This window comes from Toxotes jaculatrix, chromosome 2 (assembly GCF_017976425.1).
Source record: "Toxotes jaculatrix isolate fToxJac2 chromosome 2, fToxJac2.pri, whole genome shotgun sequence".
NCBI classification, from domain to species: domain Eukaryota; kingdom Metazoa; phylum Chordata; class Actinopteri; family Toxotidae; genus Toxotes; species Toxotes jaculatrix.
This window is the reverse complement of record NC_054395.1, coordinates 4,652,445-4,669,642: the sequence shown is the minus strand read 5'-3', so window position 1 is coordinate 4,669,642 and position 17,198 is coordinate 4,652,445. Positions and strand designations below refer to the sequence as shown.

At 42.7% G+C, this 17,198-nt stretch overlaps 2 protein-coding genes across 5 annotated transcripts in view; one reads left to right on the top strand and one right to left on the bottom strand.

The window, feature by feature from the left end:
* The window catches only part of LOC121199043 (tumor necrosis factor receptor superfamily member 14-like), a 751,306-nt gene extending 734,405 nt beyond the window's left edge, over positions 1-16,901 (bottom strand). The window contains exons 1-10 of one of the 3 annotated variants that reach the window (XR_005896401.1): positions 16,629-16,899; positions 15,629-15,763; positions 15,159-15,252; positions 14,625-14,750; positions 14,214-14,369; positions 13,078-13,165; positions 12,787-12,971; positions 12,640-12,671; positions 12,315-12,534; positions 10,727-12,240 (exon numbers count right to left, since the gene is read on the bottom strand). Coding sequence is in view for 2 of the 3 variants with exons in the window: in XM_041063501.1 (XP_040919435.1) it covers positions 12,794-12,971; positions 13,078-13,165; positions 14,214-14,369; positions 14,625-14,750; positions 15,159-15,252; positions 15,629-15,697 (711 nt within the window). In the remaining variant the exon portion in view is untranslated. Of the gene's footprint in view, positions 1-10,726; positions 12,535-12,639; positions 12,672-12,786; positions 12,972-13,077; positions 13,166-14,213; positions 14,370-14,624; positions 14,751-15,158; positions 15,253-15,628; positions 15,764-16,628 lie in introns of those variants that run through there. The other 2 variants (XM_041063501.1, XM_041063493.1) reach the window with 2 other exon arrangements.
* LOC121198536 (renin binding protein) lies at positions 1,383-10,076 on the top strand. Of its 2 annotated transcripts, none has more exons than XM_041062771.1 (11): positions 1,383-1,538; positions 2,324-2,429; positions 2,528-2,603; positions 2,708-2,783; positions 3,279-3,457; positions 6,587-6,814; positions 7,462-7,543; positions 7,706-7,881; positions 8,048-8,179; positions 8,604-8,691; positions 9,151-10,076. In XM_041062771.1, exons 2-11 carry the CDS (start codon positions 2,329-2,331, stop codon positions 9,222-9,224), a joined length of 1,212 nt encoding a protein of 403 aa, XP_040918705.1. In that variant the 5' UTR covers positions 1,383-1,538; positions 2,324-2,328; the 3' UTR covers positions 9,225-10,076. The 2 variants fall into 2 exon arrangements, with proteins under 2 accessions (XP_040918705.1, XP_040918711.1); XM_041062777.1 differs by lacking the exon at positions 1,383-1,538 and adding an exon at positions 1,549-1,717.
* Positions 16,902-17,198: the final 297 nt, after the last annotated feature.

Here is a 17,198-nt window from a genome sequence, read left to right as displayed (position 1 = left end):
GCTCTTCAGTAATAGTGTCTTTTGTACTTAGTGGCACGTCCCACACAAACCACAACAGTGAAGTTAGTGATTAAATAAACGAACATTTCTCCTGCACGGTGACACAAGTCATCACATGACTGAGGGGAGTGTCAGTCCAATGTTTCTCGCCAGAGCCAGCAGATGATCTGTGGTGCTCATATGCAACACAGGCAAATCGCCCTGCAGCAAGTGAGGAAGGGCAGGGTTGTGCAACATGCACTGTGTCATACAGTAATGTGAGTGTGTGTCATAGTGTATGTCTGTGTATGTTCCACAAGGAAAAAGGCCTGTGATAGAGATTAACTGAGCAAAACGCTTTCATGTCTTTTGTGGATATATTTTACATCGTTACGTGTGACGTTAACAAATGACAGGAATCAGAGGAAGCTTGAGTGCTGGTACAGTGAACCAGTCCATGCTGCATCCTGCTGGTTTCTCATCAGTACTACACTCTCTGGCTCTCAGTCGCCTCATTTTCTCCCACAGACTTTGATGAAAAGGACAGTACACACAAAATGCTGCAGCTTCTCTCTGAGTTCACTCACATGATACTGGTCATTTCTGCATCAGTCAGGTTGTGCTTTTCACCACTATACATGAAACGCACACACACATGGCTAGTTGATTATTTATTGACATTATTTCAAATCAGAATCTGTGAAGTTAATAAAGTATATTTGACATTTATTACACTGAACAAACCGTTTAACTTTATTATAGAAGCAGACTTCACATTTCAGAGCAACATTTTTCACCTGTTTTCCAAACGTGTCCACCTTCTGTGAGTGTGTGCCCCAGTTTGATCCCCAATTCAAAATATCTTAGACCTACCTCACCTGTGGGACCCTGTGTCAAAGCCCAGCTTTAATACATTTGGTTTTTGAACTGATATTATGCTAATCTGTCTGTAATGGGGAGGGAGGTCAGTCAGCTGAATAGGGCCCCAGGACTCATTGTCACACCTTTGCTGGCTGAGTTTGGCTGAGTTAAGTTATATATTCTGCAGATTTCATTTTCTAAGTAGCCTGTTTATTATTTTGTATGAATCTGTATTTTTTATTCTTTTGTTAAAAAAATTATCTCTGTATTATGATGTGGGTCACTGTTATTTATGCTTCTCTCTCTCTTTCTCTCTCTCGCTCTCTCTCTCTCTGTCTCTCTCTCTCTCTCTCTCTCTCTCTCTCTCTCTCATTTCCAGCATTACTGTGCATCTTCCCCCGGTTCAGTCACATGATTTCAGACCTTTCTTCCTGACCTCTGTCCCATGGGATCTTAAAAACACTGAAGTCATCTCCATTTTATGCCACATGTGCAAATCCCAGTCTTTTGATAGTTGGGTTGTGTTTACGTCCGTAGGAGCGCTCAGTATTAGAACCAGTGTTGTGATCCGCTTTCCACTTCCTCTTCCAGAGCCGGGGCGCCGGTCACATGACAGCTGGTGATCGCAGCCTGTCAGAGAGCCCGCAGCCTGACCGCAGCGTCTGCCTCTGCTCTGTGAGCCGGACTCAGACTTGAAGGTAAGACCGTTTTCATGTGCGGGTCGTGTCCGTTGTCCGCTCTGTGCTGCTGAAGCGGACTCCGCGGGATAAAGACGCGGAGCTGCCGCTCCTCTCCGCCGTGCAACGTGACTCACAGCACAGCGTTCGTTTGTGTGGCTTTTTAACAAGACCAAAGAACCACACACCACTGATCTCAGGTCGGATTATTTGCTGCTTTTTAAATTTTTTTAAATGAACAAAAAAATGCATGGTTTGCGATCTTGACTATTGATTTTTGATGGTGAAAGCTTAGTCAAGCTAGCAAAGATAAGAAGGCGTTATTCCGGTTTGTTGGTGAAGCCTTCAGCTTTAAAGTTTTAACGGTTCACTTCATCAAAAATAAACCAACTTTTCTCACTTGTAATAGCTGCTAGTAGACGAACACACCCTTTATTCAGCTAAAGCAGTAACTGACCTAGCTCAAAGTAAGAATACTCTAAAGTCCCACTTTTAGAATGAACATGTAAAGTGAACTGTCATAATTGTATTGAAGTACAGAAACAGTCTGTGTAATCCACACACTGTCAGCATTTTCTCACTATCTTTGTTTACAACAAAAAAATGTAAAAGTGGACAGAGATGAAGCTGATGCGAGTACACACACACACACACACACACGGCTCCAGTATGAGATTTATACAGGGATTTAAAGTCTCTGTTCCTGTTCCATATCATGTGGAGTCTTGTTATAAGGAAGGCTGAAGTGGAACGTCACTCGTCACGCCTCTCACCACAAACTCATTTCCATGTTTCTCTTCCAAAAGGAACGATGTCTGCGGTGAAGCTGGAGGAGAGTCGAGAGCGGATTCGCGCAGAGCTGGATAACGTGGTGGACTTCTGGCTCAAATACTCTCATGACACCGTACATGGGTACTGTCTCTTTCTTGCAGCTGTATACAACAGTTTTACAGTGTGTGTGTATAGTCTGTACCCCTGTGATGAACTTGACTCTCTGCTTCCTGTTTCAGAGGATTCTTCACTTGTCTTGGGAGAGATGGGAAGGTTTACGATGAGCTGAAGTATGTGTGGCTGCAGGGTAGACAGGTGAGTCCCTGTTACAGGTCCTGGCAGTGTAAAACAAGCAGTCCACTCTATGAACTGTGGTTCATCAGATGTTACGTGAGTAAACGGACGTGTCTCTATCACAGGTGTGGATGTACTGCCGCCTATACAGAACCATGGCTCGCTTCCGCAAACCTGAAATCCTTGACGCAGCAATAGCTGGTGTGTAAAAATGTTTAGTTACAAATGTCACCCATCATCAGGTAAACGTTTGCAGCAGATGGTGGAACATGGTGTGTTTTTTGTTGACTCAGGTGATTAATGACTGTCATGATAGTGTTTGCTCTGTTCTGAGTAAAGTACACATAAAGTCATCACTGTTAACTGGAAACCTTGGATCTGAAAAATGAGAAGAGAAGCAGCCGGGCTTTAATTTTACCACCTCCTCTTTTTATTTACTGATGTTTGCTTTCTAAAGGTTTTACAGTATAAGACTAACGACAGCAGGATGTGTCCACATAGAGCCGGGGCTCTTTTAATTGAAGTCAAAACATGAACTTAAGATTTGTGGATTAACATATTGTTGTCATGTTTGATCAAAGCCACAGCAAACATTTAACATGTGTCTGATTATCACCACTTTAACAGGCAGGTGAAGTGGTGAATTCATGTCTGAACCGGGCTTTACACTGTTGCGATGCTCTCTTTGCATCTTAGGAGGAGCTTTCCTCAGAAGGTTTGCTCGTGTGTCCAGCAGCAGTGGTCAGTGGAAATGTGCCTTCTGCTTAACAAGAGATGGTAAAGCCGTCAAAATTCAGAGGACGATATTCAGTGAGTGTTTCTATATCATGGCCATGGATGAACTGAGCAGGGTCACTGGTGACAAGGAGATGCAGGTATAAATATAAAATTATAATAATACAAAACTTTATTTACACAGCATCTGTACCACTTTCTTAACCTCGCCAGCTCATTTTACCAGCTCAGTGTTTTATAGTGTTTGATTTAACCCTGAGCACAACAAGGTTGAATACTGTCATGCATTACACGCAAGTTTCTGGCTACAGGAATGATATTCACAGACATGGAGCTGAGATGATTAGGTGGCCTTAGGCCTTCCTCATTAGTTTTTAACAGGATACACATTTCTGTGTCATCTGCAAAACAGTGGTAGTCAGTGATGTGTTTGTGGATAATATGTCCCAGTGGAAACATGTACAGAGCGTACGGAAAGTATTCAGACCCCCTTAAATTTTTCACTCTGTTATATTGCAGCCATTTGCTAAAATCATTTAAGTTCATTTTTTTCCTCATTAATGTACACACAGCACATTGACAGAGAAACACAAAATTGTTGAAATTTTTGCAGATTTATTAAAAAAGAAAAACTGAAATATCACATGGCCATAAGTATTCAGACCCTTTGCTCAGTATTTAGTAGAAGCATCCTTTTGAGCTAATGCAGCCATGAGTCTTTTTGGGAATGATGCAGCAAGTTTTTCACACCTGGATTTGGGGATGCTCTGCCATTCCTCCTTGCAGATCCTCTCCAGTTCTGCAGGTCCCTGCAGCTGAACAACACCCCCACAGCATGATGCTGCCACCACCATGCTTCACTGTTGGGACTGTATTGGACAGGTGATGAGCAGTGCCTGGTTTCCTCCACACATACCGCTTAGAATTAAGGCCAAAAAGTTCTATCTTGGTCTCATCAGACCAGAGAATCTTATTTCTCACCATCTTGGAGTCCTTCAGGTGTTTTTTTAGCAAACTCCATGCAGGCTTTCATGTGTCTTGCACTGAGGAGAGGCCTCCGTCAGGCCACTTTGGGTTCTTCTTTACCTCTCTCACCAAGGCTCTTCTCCCCCGATTGCTCAGTTTGGCCGGACGGCCAGCTCTAGGAAGGGTTCTGGTTGTCCCAAACATCTTCCATTTAAGGATTATGGAGGCCACTGTGCTCTTAGGAACCTTAAGCCCAGCAGAATTTTTTTTTGTAACCTTGGCCAGATCTGTGCCACAATTCTGTCTCTCAGCTCTTCAGGCAGTTCCTTTGACCTCATGATTCTCATTTGCTCTGACATGCACTGTGAGCTGTAAGGTCTTATATAGACAGGTGTGTGGCCTTCCTAATCAAGTCCAATCAGTATAATCAAACACAGCTGGGCTCCAACGAAGGTGTAGAACAGGGGTGTCAAACCTGTCCACAAAGGGCCGGTGTGGCTGCAGGTTTTTGTTCCAACCAATGAAGAGCACACAGTTTGACCAATCAACTGTCTGAAGACTGAGATCAGTTGATTAAATGAGTCAAGTCTGGTGTGCTGCTGCTTGGTTGGAACAAAAACCTGCAGCCACACCGGCCCTTTGTGGACAGGTTTGACACCCCTGGTGTAGAACCATCTCAAGGATGATCAGAACAAATGGACAGCACCCGAGTTAAATATATGAGGGTCACAGCAAAGTGTCTGAATACTTATGGCCGTGTGATATTTCAGTTTTTCTAATAAATCTGCGAAAATTTCAACAATTTCGTGTTTCTCTGTCAATATAGAGTGCTGTGTGTACATTAATGAGGGAAAAAATGAACTTAAATGATTTTAGCAAATGGATACAATATAACAAAGAGTGAAAAATTTAAGGGGGTCTGAATACTTTCCGTACCCACTGTAAACTGAAAACAACAGGATGCAGAGTACGGAGCAATGGGGCAGCGTCACAGGTTAGTGAGGGCTCAGTTTGATGAATATGATTTTAACTGTATAAGGTAAATAGCCAATTTGCATCATTAACTTTATCACATGCTGAGCTGAAACCAAAGTGGAATGAAACTAAAACAATCTCATTATCAACTATCATAATTAGTTGCAATACCAGTGTTTTGTCAAACACTGGTATTTGATGATATTTGTGAAACTGCAGACCAGTATGAAAATACCTGGACTTCAAAGTTAGTTGACACTCCAGGACAAACTTTGTTGAAAAGTACTTTGGGGCTGCATGAGGGATTTGATTGGATTTTAGCTTCATCATTTCTCTGTTGTAGCTGAGACTGAGATACTGAAAAGACACAATGATCCTGTCTTACAGAGGCAGATTCAAACTGGGACCAGTATGTTGTAACTAATGTTACATGAACTGGATTTTGTGCTACTTTTAATGCTGACTGTGCGTAAACCGAAACAGATGTTGAAATTCATCAAGCTACAGTCAAACTACTTCCCTGCTTTTTGGTAAATTTGGGTCTTGGTTCCCCAAAAAAGGAAGCAGTGGTATGTAGTCTGCACACTGTGGAAGCTATGAATAAGGACTTTATATTTATGTATAGTTTTTCCTCTACTTAACAATTTGTGAGACTGATGAGCTGATTACACTGTTAGCTCATAATTAATTCATAAATATAACACACAAACTGAGTAATGCCCTGCAGGCACAGACATTTTGTCCTGCTGTCAATAAGTAAAACAACTCATTTCTGACATCCCATTTCCATTACTACAGCATGGATAATTGTATGAATAAAGTTATTAATTTTAATTATTAAAGCTGCAATAATTAAAATAGGATGTCAGAAGGTAATAGTTTCTTACATATTCACAATGAAAAGTGAAATGTACCTGTAGGACATTACAGGCTCCAATTAAAACAGTGTCCATTCATTGATAAGACTAAGAGTCTACAGCAGGGGTGTCAAACCTGTCCACAAAGGGCCGGTGTGGCTGCAGGTTTTTGTTCCAACCAAGCAGCAGCACACCAGACTTGACTCATTTAATCAACTGATCTCAGTCTTCAGACAGTTGATTGGTCAAACTGTGTGCTCTTCATTGGTTGGAACAAAAACCTGCAGCCACACCGGCCCTTTGTGGACAGGTTTGACACCCCTGGTCTACAGCCATGCTAGCAGCTCTGTGGCGCTGTGCTTAGGCAAAGCACTGCTCTGAGCTAAATGCTAACATCAGCACGCTAACATACTCACCGTGACAATGCTAAGAAGCTTACAAGTGATGCCCTCTGCTCTGCTGTGTGACTAGCTGGAGGCCGAACAGATGATGGAGCAGCTGATCCACTGGGTTCGCGTGGACTCGTCAGGCCTGGGCCGACCCCAGCTTCCCGGAGACATTCCCACCAACAGCATGGCAGTACCCATGATGCTGCTGTGTCTGGTGCAGCAGCTCACTGAAGGCAGGGGTCAGGAGGTGGCTCAGAAGTACAGAGAGCTGGGAAGCTGGTGTGTACAGCAGATTCTACAGCACATCCAGGTGTGGACACACTCGACGTGACTGAGAGTCTTGGATTCTCAGCAGTTAGGACCAGGTCACACCAGGTCACACAGTAACACATCATATTTCTGATGTGTTACTGTGTCCTTGAAGAATAGTTGGTGACACAGTGACTTCTCTCAGGATTAGTCGCCAAACTACTGTAGCTGATGAGCTAACCGCTAACAGCCTAGCCAACTGGTGCATGCTGTCTTAACAACTTTTCAAGCTAGCTGATTTGCTAACAAGTTTGTATCTCTGCAGATTTGAATTTGAAGCAAAAGATTTTTTCAGATTTACTTTTTGTTTCTGCAAACTGATCCATTAATGGTGGTGACTCCACTGAAAGGAACCGATGTTCATGCCAGTCAAATGTGGCAATACTCCTGAAGGAAAATCACACTTTATTACTACTCTTCATTTTATTTTCATGGCTCTGGCTGTCGGTTTTATTGGTCTCAATAACACTGTACATAAATTTCTGAAAAATGGATTGTAAGCAAACACCCAGGTTAGTCTACCACACAACATATTGTTGAGTAAGGTCATGTTGTAGGGCTTTTAGCACTTTGCATTGTCATTAATGTCAAAGAGCTTGTGAAAGGTAAGCTGAAATGTCTTTTTTCTTCCTCTGTGACTTGGTACAGAGAGGCGGCACAGCTATTTTAGAGAATGTGTCACTGGACGGAGCAGAGCTGCCGGGTTGCCAGGGCCGACTGCAGAACCCAGGTAAGCATACCACTGCCCGCTGACCAGTCAGCCAGTTAAAATCAAACAGCGCGGGGAGTACATGAGGAAGCTAAGGTCGAACTCTTTTCCTGTCCTAAGTTGCTTACCTCAACATTTTCCCTTTCTGTGTTCTTCCTTACATGCTGAACCGTGCTGACTCAGGCCATGCCCTGGAAGCAGGCTGGTTCCTGCTTCAGTACAGTGCAGAGTGGAGCGACGAGGAGCTCCAGAAGACCGCCATTAACAAGTTTGTGGAGCTGCCTTATCAGTACGGCTGGGATAAAGAGCACGGTGGGCTCTTCTACTTCCTGGATGTGGATGGTCACTGCCCCACACAGGTGAGTCAGTCACGTACAGTATACACACAGTAATGTTTTCCTTTAAACTGTGGACGCTTCTGCATTTTGCTTGTAATAGTAGATATTGTTTGCATTTGGTTGATTTGAAGCTTTATAAAAAATGCATCAAATCATGCTGCGTGATGCTCCTTGTGTATCTGACTAGTTGGAGTGGAGTATGAAGCTGTGGTGGCCTCACTGTGAGGCTCTCGTTGCCTTCCTGATGGCCTACAGCCAAACCAAGAAGCCAGAGCTGCTGGACAGATTCTCCCAAGTTTATGAATACACCCTCAGCCATGTGAGTTTACACTGCAGGAGCTCAGCCGTGCATTCTGTGACTGAATACAGGTTCATCTGAAAAGAGTACAGTGGAAAGAACAGCACACCATGTGACAGTGACTACACCTTCTGTGTTATGGGTCATTAGGCTCAGTGGAGAAGGCTGTCAGGTGTGATATCATTGGCTCTGTACACAGACGTATACCAGACCGTGCTCACTGTGTCTGACAATCCATGCTATAGCTGGAGACACTGCACAGCAGTGCTGAGACGGTGTACCATTACCATTCAAGCATTAAATTACATTACAGTCAAAGATCATAGATTCTTTATGTGGATGACTCAACCACTGAATTTGATTTTGTGGATATACAAAACACATACATCTGTATATTTGAATGCAGTGTAGTTCTAATATGATGAATGTGCCTGATTCTGTGCAGTTTCCTGACGCTAAGAGCGGAGAGTGGTTTGGCTATTTGACACAAGAAGGGAAAGTAGCTCTGGATTTTAAAGGAGGCCCCTTTAAAGGTAAGAACATAAGGGAAATATTGAATTGAGTGAGTGTCAACGCAATAGATAGTCCGGCCAGATGTATAATGAAATGAAAGTTATGAATGCAATAGAAACAACAGCTGGGTACAGAGGAGACTCTTAATTACTCTTAAAGGACACTGACTTTCCACAGTGTGTGTTTCCAGGTATCAGACTTCACACAGCTCCCTCTGGACACACTAAAGGCTCTAGGATCTATACTACTGTTTTCACAAATGCAGTCGTACTCCCCATCACCTGGAAACACACACTGATGTGTAAATATGGAGGAGCTCTCCCTCAAGGCCTTTACCATTTCAGCTCACACTGTGCTTTAGCGGTGCAGAACGTATTACCAAACACATTTCCAGAAACTAATTGCCACACAATGAACCTGGACCCTTAGGGGCCCCTGAGGGTCCATAATATAATTGCGTTTCCTCTTCTCTGCTCCAGGGTTCTTCCATGTGCCTCGCTGCCTGTACATGTGTGAGCGGATTCTGGATGATCTGCTGGCGAAGAATGACTGAGTGTTTCGACATGAATTTTTTTTTTTTTTTTGAATGATGGGAGTGACTCTGATTTGTCTGTTCACTAAATCAAACCATAAAAATCAGGTTATAAAGCAAAATTGCACTGATTTTCAGATATGCATTTCTCTAAGTTTACTTGTTTCATGTCATCACAAATGTCCAGTCACTGAGCAGCTCATAAAAAAGGTTATAATACAGCAACACTGCTTCAAACAGAAACCAGTAGTTTTCTTTACATATATATCCTCTGGCCTCAGGGGCAGTGTGTGTTCACATTAATATAAGATTCCTTTCTGGGGCAGACTAAATCATATGTTCTCTTACCTTGCACCCACTTGACATCTTATTTTTTTATTTCTTATTCTTGTTAGGGAGATATCCTACCACCTGATGAGTTTGTATTAGTAACATTCTTCCCATAATGAGTCTTGTGAGCTGCTCAGTGGCTAAAATGGCCTAATTACAGGTGGATACCTGATATGACACTGCTGCATCAGGGCTAATGGAGACATTTACACTCATTCTGACATCTATATGCAGTTTACCAGTAACACGCTGTCCCTCCATCATACAAACTAAACCATTAACACCAAAAACATGTCAAACTGTGCCTTCTGCATGCACACTGAATGTCTCCGCCAGCTTCACAGACCCTTTAAAGAGCATATATATTTACATCTAATCCATTCCAGCTTATTATCTGTTGCTATGGTAACGTTCAGGTGAAGGGTAATGTTAAAGCTACAGTATCTTACTGTTAGTGACCTGTTTGGCATCTGTAGGCTTACCGGCCAGTAAAAGAAATGTACATTGAAATATTACAGCTGATTATTAAATGTGAAACATGACGTATGCAGATTATTTCATGACATTCATTTGTAATGAGTGTTTAATGTGTCCAAGAGGTAGTATGAAGAGGATAAAGAGGAGGGGGCCAAGCACCGAGCCTTGGGGTACTTTGTGAGTGACTGTGGTGGTGTGGGATTTACAGTTGTTGATGGAGATGTAGTGGTGACGATCGGAGAGGTAGGAGGTGAACCAGGTGAGTGCTGAACCAGTGATGCAAAGGGATGATTGTAAGCGGTTGAGTAGGATGGAATGGTCGATGGTGTCAAAGGCGGCGCTGAGGTCAAGGAGGAGGAGGATGTTGAGGAAGAGTCGGCGGTGAGGAGGAGGTCATTAGTAACTTGTAGAAGAGCAGTTTCAGTGCTGTGGTGGGTACGGAAACCAGATTGGAGTATTTCAAAAGACTGGCAGATAGATAGAGATACTTTATTAATCCGCGTGGGGAAATTCGTTTGTAGCAGCAGTAACAAGGAGACAATAAATACACTCTATAAAGGAAAAAAAATAAATTTGTAAAAGAAATGCAATATATACAGGAGGGGGTCTTATATACACATACAGACACACACATAGCAGCAGACAATTGCACACACATATATATATATATATATATATATATATATATATATATATATATATATATATATATATATATATATATACAATATATATATAACAGATATATACAGTTAATGTAACTGATATTTATAGCGCACCCTAGATGATGCATTAGTCCAGGTTTGTGAGCACAGACACAGATGTGTTATAGTGTCTGATGGCGGACGGCAGGAATGACTTCCTGTACCGTTCCTTAGAGCACCGTGGTAGCAGAAGTCTGTTGCTGAAGCTGCTTCCCAGATTGTTCACAGTTTCATGGAGTGGGTGGGAGGGACTGTCCATGATTGTCCTCAGCTTTGACAGCATTCTGTCCCTCGCCACCTCCTCCAGGTTGGCAAGTTTAAAGCCAACAACAGACCCTGCTTTTTTAAAGTCTACTCATGGCCTTCCTGTAGACAGCATCAGTGTTTGTGGACCACTCCAGTTTGTTGTCCAGGTGAACTCCAAGGAACTTATAGGAAGTCACTATTTCTACCTCTTTCCCACTAATACAGACAGGAGAGGGCGGGGACTGACTCCTACTAAAGTCCACCACCATCTCCTTTGTCTTGGCCACGTTCAGCTGCAGGTGATTCTCCCCACACCACCTGACAAAACTCTCCAAAAGGCCCCTGTACTCATCCTCCTGTCCTCTCTCCACACACCCGACTATGGCTGTGTCATCCGAGTACTTCTGGAGGTGACATAACTCAGAAGAGTACTGGAAGTCAGCCGTGTAGGTGGTGAATAGAAAGGGAGACAGCACAGTTCCTTGAGGAGCCCCCGTGTTGCTCGTCAGGGGGTCAGACACACAGCTCTGGCAGGAGTGGAGATGTTGCTGGAGTTGTGTAAAGACAGAGCGTTCCAGTAGTTTGGAGAGCAGCGGGAGGTTGGAGATGGGTCTGAAGTTGTCAAGGTTGTCAGGGTTCAGGCCAGGTTTTTTTTAGGATGGGAGTGATTGCAGCAAGTTTGAGTGAAGGTGGGACAGAACCAGTGGTGAGGGAAGTGTTTATGATGCTGGTCATGAGTGGGATGAGAGAGGGGAGACAGGCTTTAATGAGAGATGATGGGATGGTTTAGAGACGTTGAATGGTGATAGGGTTGAGAAGGATGAGAGGCTATAACTGGTGGATGAGTTGAGTTCTGGTTCTGTGAAGGAGTGGGCGGAGGAAAGTTGCCTGTGTATTGAGCTGATTTTTGAGTGAAAGAAGGACAGGGAGTCATTGCATTTGTCTGTAGTGAAGATGATGGTGATATTGTCCTTTGGTTTGGTTAGCTTGTTGATAGTGGAAAACAGGGTGCGAGGGTTTGAGGTGTTGGAGTGGACGATGTCAGAATAAAATTTGTGTTATTGAGTACAGCTTTGTACATGGTGACGTCGTCTGACGGAGTCTGAAGACCAGGTGTTGATGAAGCAGCAGGGATGGATAGGGGCGGAGGGTGAGGTCGTCTCGGTGGATAACAGCAAGGCCTCCTCCCCGACCATCTGCACAGGGATTGTCCAAGTATGAATAGCCAGTTGGTGTAGTCTGATTCAGTGCAATGTAATCCAAAGGTTTATGCCAGGTTTCTGTGAGACAGAGTAAGTCCAGGTTATTGTCGGTGATGAATTTGTTTGAAATGAGACTTTTGTTGTTAAGAGACCTGGTGTTGAATAATGTTGTCTTGAGAAGCTTTTGTTTTTTTGTTTTGAAGTCGTTGGGAGGAAGTTGGCGCTGCCAGGATATTGATTGGAGTCAGGTGACGGGTGCTCAGATGATGCAGTCAGATGTTGTGATGGCGTAGTTATGGTCTGTTCAGAGTGTTAGAAAAACTTGCGACGGGAGCCTCTGTGGATGTAGGGGCGACGTTGAAGAAGGCCGAACTGTCGTAGGTATATAATTGAATTAGTTAAATAAACACAGTATTGTCATCTACCACAGTGCATCCATACAAACACACACACTTTCAAACAGAGTAACAAACATACCTCTGTCTGTCTGCTTCCATTTCCTTTGTTTCCTGAAATAAAAACAAAACCAACGAAAAACATCTTAATCAACATCATGACTCAGCAGAAAGTTTTATCATCCATCAAACCATGATAACATTTTCTCTGACTACACACAGATCTCACCTCCTGTTCACATTCCCTTCTTCAAGAAAAAAACACAAACTACAAAGGAAATTATAAAAATTAATATAAAAAGCAAAACTCCAACACTGATCAGAATCACTGCCCCATGTGAACTGTGTGGTCCACATTCAGCATCAGTTGAAGCAGTTCCTGCTCTTATCAGCTGAAGGTTTTGTGATTGACATCTGGAATGACAGAAGGACATTTTACAGGACAAAGTAAAGACACTACAAATCCACTGCAGTTGTAAGAAAGCAGGTGTGTCCATGTGTGATGTGAAGTTTGACTCACTGTGTGTGTGGCTGACAAGATGGAAATGTCCCATCTGAAAATGTCCCCCCACTGCAGTCAGAGCACACAGTGTCTCTGAGGACTGTTCCTGTACAAACACACATTATATCCATGGTGAAAGTAGTTACTAGTGAACATCTCATATTATGAAAGGATCAAAGTCTTATATGACTCATCACATTTCATCAGACCTGTCTGATTTCCATTCAGTAGATTTAACAAAGCATTTGATTACTGAGATTTTTGAATCCAACACTTGAAAAATCATCCCATTGAAAAACATTTCTTTGTTTCAGTTTCCAAAATGATTGTTCAGTCTTTACTATGTGAGCTATGATGAAATGTTCCAGTGCAGCTCTTCTCCCATAAGTGCACAGCAAGATGGGATTTAGATTGACTGGAAAGGAGAAATCACAGCAGCTTCATAACCAAAGCAACTACTGTTTGACACAAGACTCCAATTATCCACATGTTATTAGCATCAGTGCTTCATGCAGTCAGCAAACAGACTGTAGCTGCTCCTCTCTTCAGAAAATGTGGCATTTTGTGATGAAAGGAGCAGATGAGTTGAATCTTTTAACAAAGCTAATCATTCTCCTTGTCTTTAACAAAACATTCAGGTGGCAGCTTTTCATTGTTAGCTGCTGCTAACTGTTGCTGTTAAATGCTAAACCTCACTATCAGAAGGTCACATCACCTGTTGCTAATTAAAGCTAATTCCATGAGTCACATGACAGCAGGCCCAAATCCAACCTGTCTGTTGTCTGATGTGTTTGCTCTCTCTAAGTCAGTGTCTGTGCTCTGCCAAAGACTGTTGGCCTGAGTGTTTCTGTAGTTCCAACAACACCAATCAATCACATCACATCAGTTTCAGGAGTCATGTTCTCCCACTTTATCTTTCCTTCATGTCACAGCAACAATTGAAGCTAATTACCTTGACAGGTGTGTGTCTGTGTGCGTGTGTGTGTGTGTGGTCAACTGTTACCATGGAGACTTTGAGAAAGTGACCCACAGCTACCAGTTGACTGGATGCTCAACTGAGCTGCTCTAAGCTGTGACTTTTAGAGTTTGTTATAGTTTGAAAGTGTCAAACCAGAGCTACAGTATCATCTTAAAGTCAGCACAAGAAAACCAACCTTTCTCCCTGATGTATTGTCCTGGTTGACAGCTGCTGTGTTTCTGTGCTGCCACACAGTGGTTCTCTGTGAAGTCTATACAGTAGAATCCTTCCAGTGGTTCACAAAGTGTATCTGAGGTTGCTGTGCATGAAGTCTTTATCTTCAGACCAGAACCTGTCAACACATATACAGGTTACATATACAGACACTAAACTTCTATTCTGCTTCATCTACTAGAGAGACACTAGCAAAGTGTTTGTCTGACTAGATGTCAGAAAAACTAAAGATGATCTTTAGGTTTTATGACAGAATAAAAACTAAGTGGAGAATAAAACTGCTCGTACAGACCACCCAGTGGAAATCTGATTTCACTGTGGAAGGAAAAAGAGATGGAGGAAACAACTGACTGAAATATGAACAGAAATCTACCTGCATCACAGATTGTGCAGGGGAAACATTCTCTGCGTTCAGTAGGTTTATTCATGAAGGATCCATCCATGCAGGGCGAACAGGAAGTACTTCTGAACTCTGTACAATCTGTTTTAACACGACTTCCTGTTGAGAAGAAAAGCAACAATTGAATTTCCTTCAGTTTAATGTTTGTATTGAATGAAAAGGTTTAATGTTGAGGGTAAAGCTCATGTTATGAGTTAGTCACAGTGACATGCTCTGCTGTCTACTACAGTGTCATTCTTATTACTACAAGCAGGTGGAGCCAAAGTTGGAAAAACTTCCAGCCTGTTCTTTTACTGTTGGAGTCAAACTCAGTCAGATGCAGGTCCTTCACCCACACATTTCACTTGTCAACATAAACGGCACCAACCATGGGAGAGAAACTGACGCCACTCTTCTGCACACAAGTGCTGGATTCTGCTGAGTCAGGTTAACACCTGGCAGCATCACAAAGACTCCATATGTAACTACCACAGTCACATGTCCCTTTAACATTCAGTAGGATCTTACCAGGAGGACACATAGGACAGCATTCGTCCTCTATCTGATATTCTGCTGGATTACATGTCAGGGTATTTCCACTGAAGACTTTGATCATAAGTATCTGAGAAGAATAAGACAAAGTTTTTAGTCTCAGTGAAGCCTGGATGAAATGTTGACATGATCAAGAAGTGTCCTGAATGACTCAGACAAAGAATGGCAAGATTAAAGACATGACTGACAGACACCATGAGGTGGAAAACAACTACCAGAAGAGGAGGGAAGGTGAGTGGAGGAGAGAGAGAAGAGAGGATGATGGTCAGCTAGGACCAAAGAAGAAGAGAAAGATGAGGAGAGAAGAAGAAGAAGAAGAAGAAGAAGAAGAAGAAGAAGAAGAAGAAAAGGATGATTCCAGGCTACTGAAAAGTAAAATGAGCAGAGAACAATAGTTTTTGTCATTTGCTGAATTTTCATTTATTTTCTGCAATAAACTACTTTACCAACAGAGATGCAGCTGTCACAGGTTTTCTTGTAGAAGTCATTTTAAATGGCAGGTTGGTAGTTTTCATCAGATGAAGACACCATGACTGAGATTTGGGACGAGGTGAGTAACATCCCAAACAGGAGGAGAACACCTGGAGACAAAAAGACATCAGATAAAAACTGCACTAACCAGCAGGTAACCTGGTTACTGTGGCTGACAGATTAAGGTTAACCTGGTTGACACAGGATGATTGAACCTGGAGTTGGACTGGACTCAGATTTCACAGCTCACTGCTCTGATCAGAGTTGACATTATTCCAACTCCAGCTTGTTTCCTGGTAGCTGGTAAAACGGCTGAGATCTTGACTCATTCTGTAGCCTCTGTCCACACAGCACAGCTCACACTGATTATCTGTGCTCTGATATCTCATGAGAGCAGAGGTTTTACAAGACTGATCAACATGATGAGTGAAGCAGGATGAAGCACAATTTGATCCAAAAATAATTCAATGATCCAAAGTTCAACTGAAAGTGAAAGTTTCCACAACTGAACAACAGCTTAGAGCAGTTTTTACAGAGTTCCAGTCGTTCTCTTACTTTGAAAAACATGATTAACCAAACCAGTACAGACCAAGCAGACAGCACAGCTACAACTAAAGATCCGTTCTAGTCCAACAGCAGCGGATCAGGGCGAGGTCTCTGTTCTCTGATCACAGGCCTCACTTTTCATTTCAGTGGAACCATCCTTTATTAATATTGCTGCATTAGAAGCTGCTCACTCTGCAGGTAGAGAGCAGTTAGACTGCTGCTGTCTCAGACTGTCTTCTACTCTGTCTCAAACTGTCTTCTCGTCTATTTTACGTCTGTTAAATCTATAAAACGAGCTGCGGCGCTTCCGGAAACAGTCTGTAAGTATCTTGTGTAACCGATCAAACAATAAAACTTTCTGCGTTTTCATTTACTTTAACAATAAAGTGTAAACAAGAGATTAAACCGGCACAGTAACAATATACTGACCTTAGTGGGACAATATCCTGTAGTTTAACAAATAATAATTATAGACCATAAGTCGACTCCGGGTCTGAAAAACGAAGCCAAAGCGGAAGTGAGAGAAACGGTTTACTGATCGTTTCTGTTTTCAGTCAGAAAGTTCAGGGTAGTTCATGGAAAATCGGACACATGATATCTCTGAGCAGTGAAGGTCGATTTTTCCCAAAGGTGACAAATAAAGAAACACAGTCTCTGACCAACATGTGTCACTGAAAACGATCGATCTCTATAACAGCTCAGTACATTCAGATCAGTTTGTGTGGGAAGAGACGTGAGCCAATAGATTCAAACTGAGAAGCTGACGTGTTTAACTGAAACTCTGTGGTGTGTGTGTGTGTGTGTGTGTGTGTGTGTGTGTGTGTGTGTGTGTGTGTGTGTGTGTGTGTGTGTGTGTGTGTGTGTGTCTGGGTGGGAGCGTGTATGTGAGAAGGTGAGTGTATGTGGCTGGAGGGGGCAGGGTGCCCAGCCATCATTTCCATGTGGGCCCCATAAGGGTTAAACTTGGGCTGCAAATAAGGGTCCCAAGTGGGTTTGTCC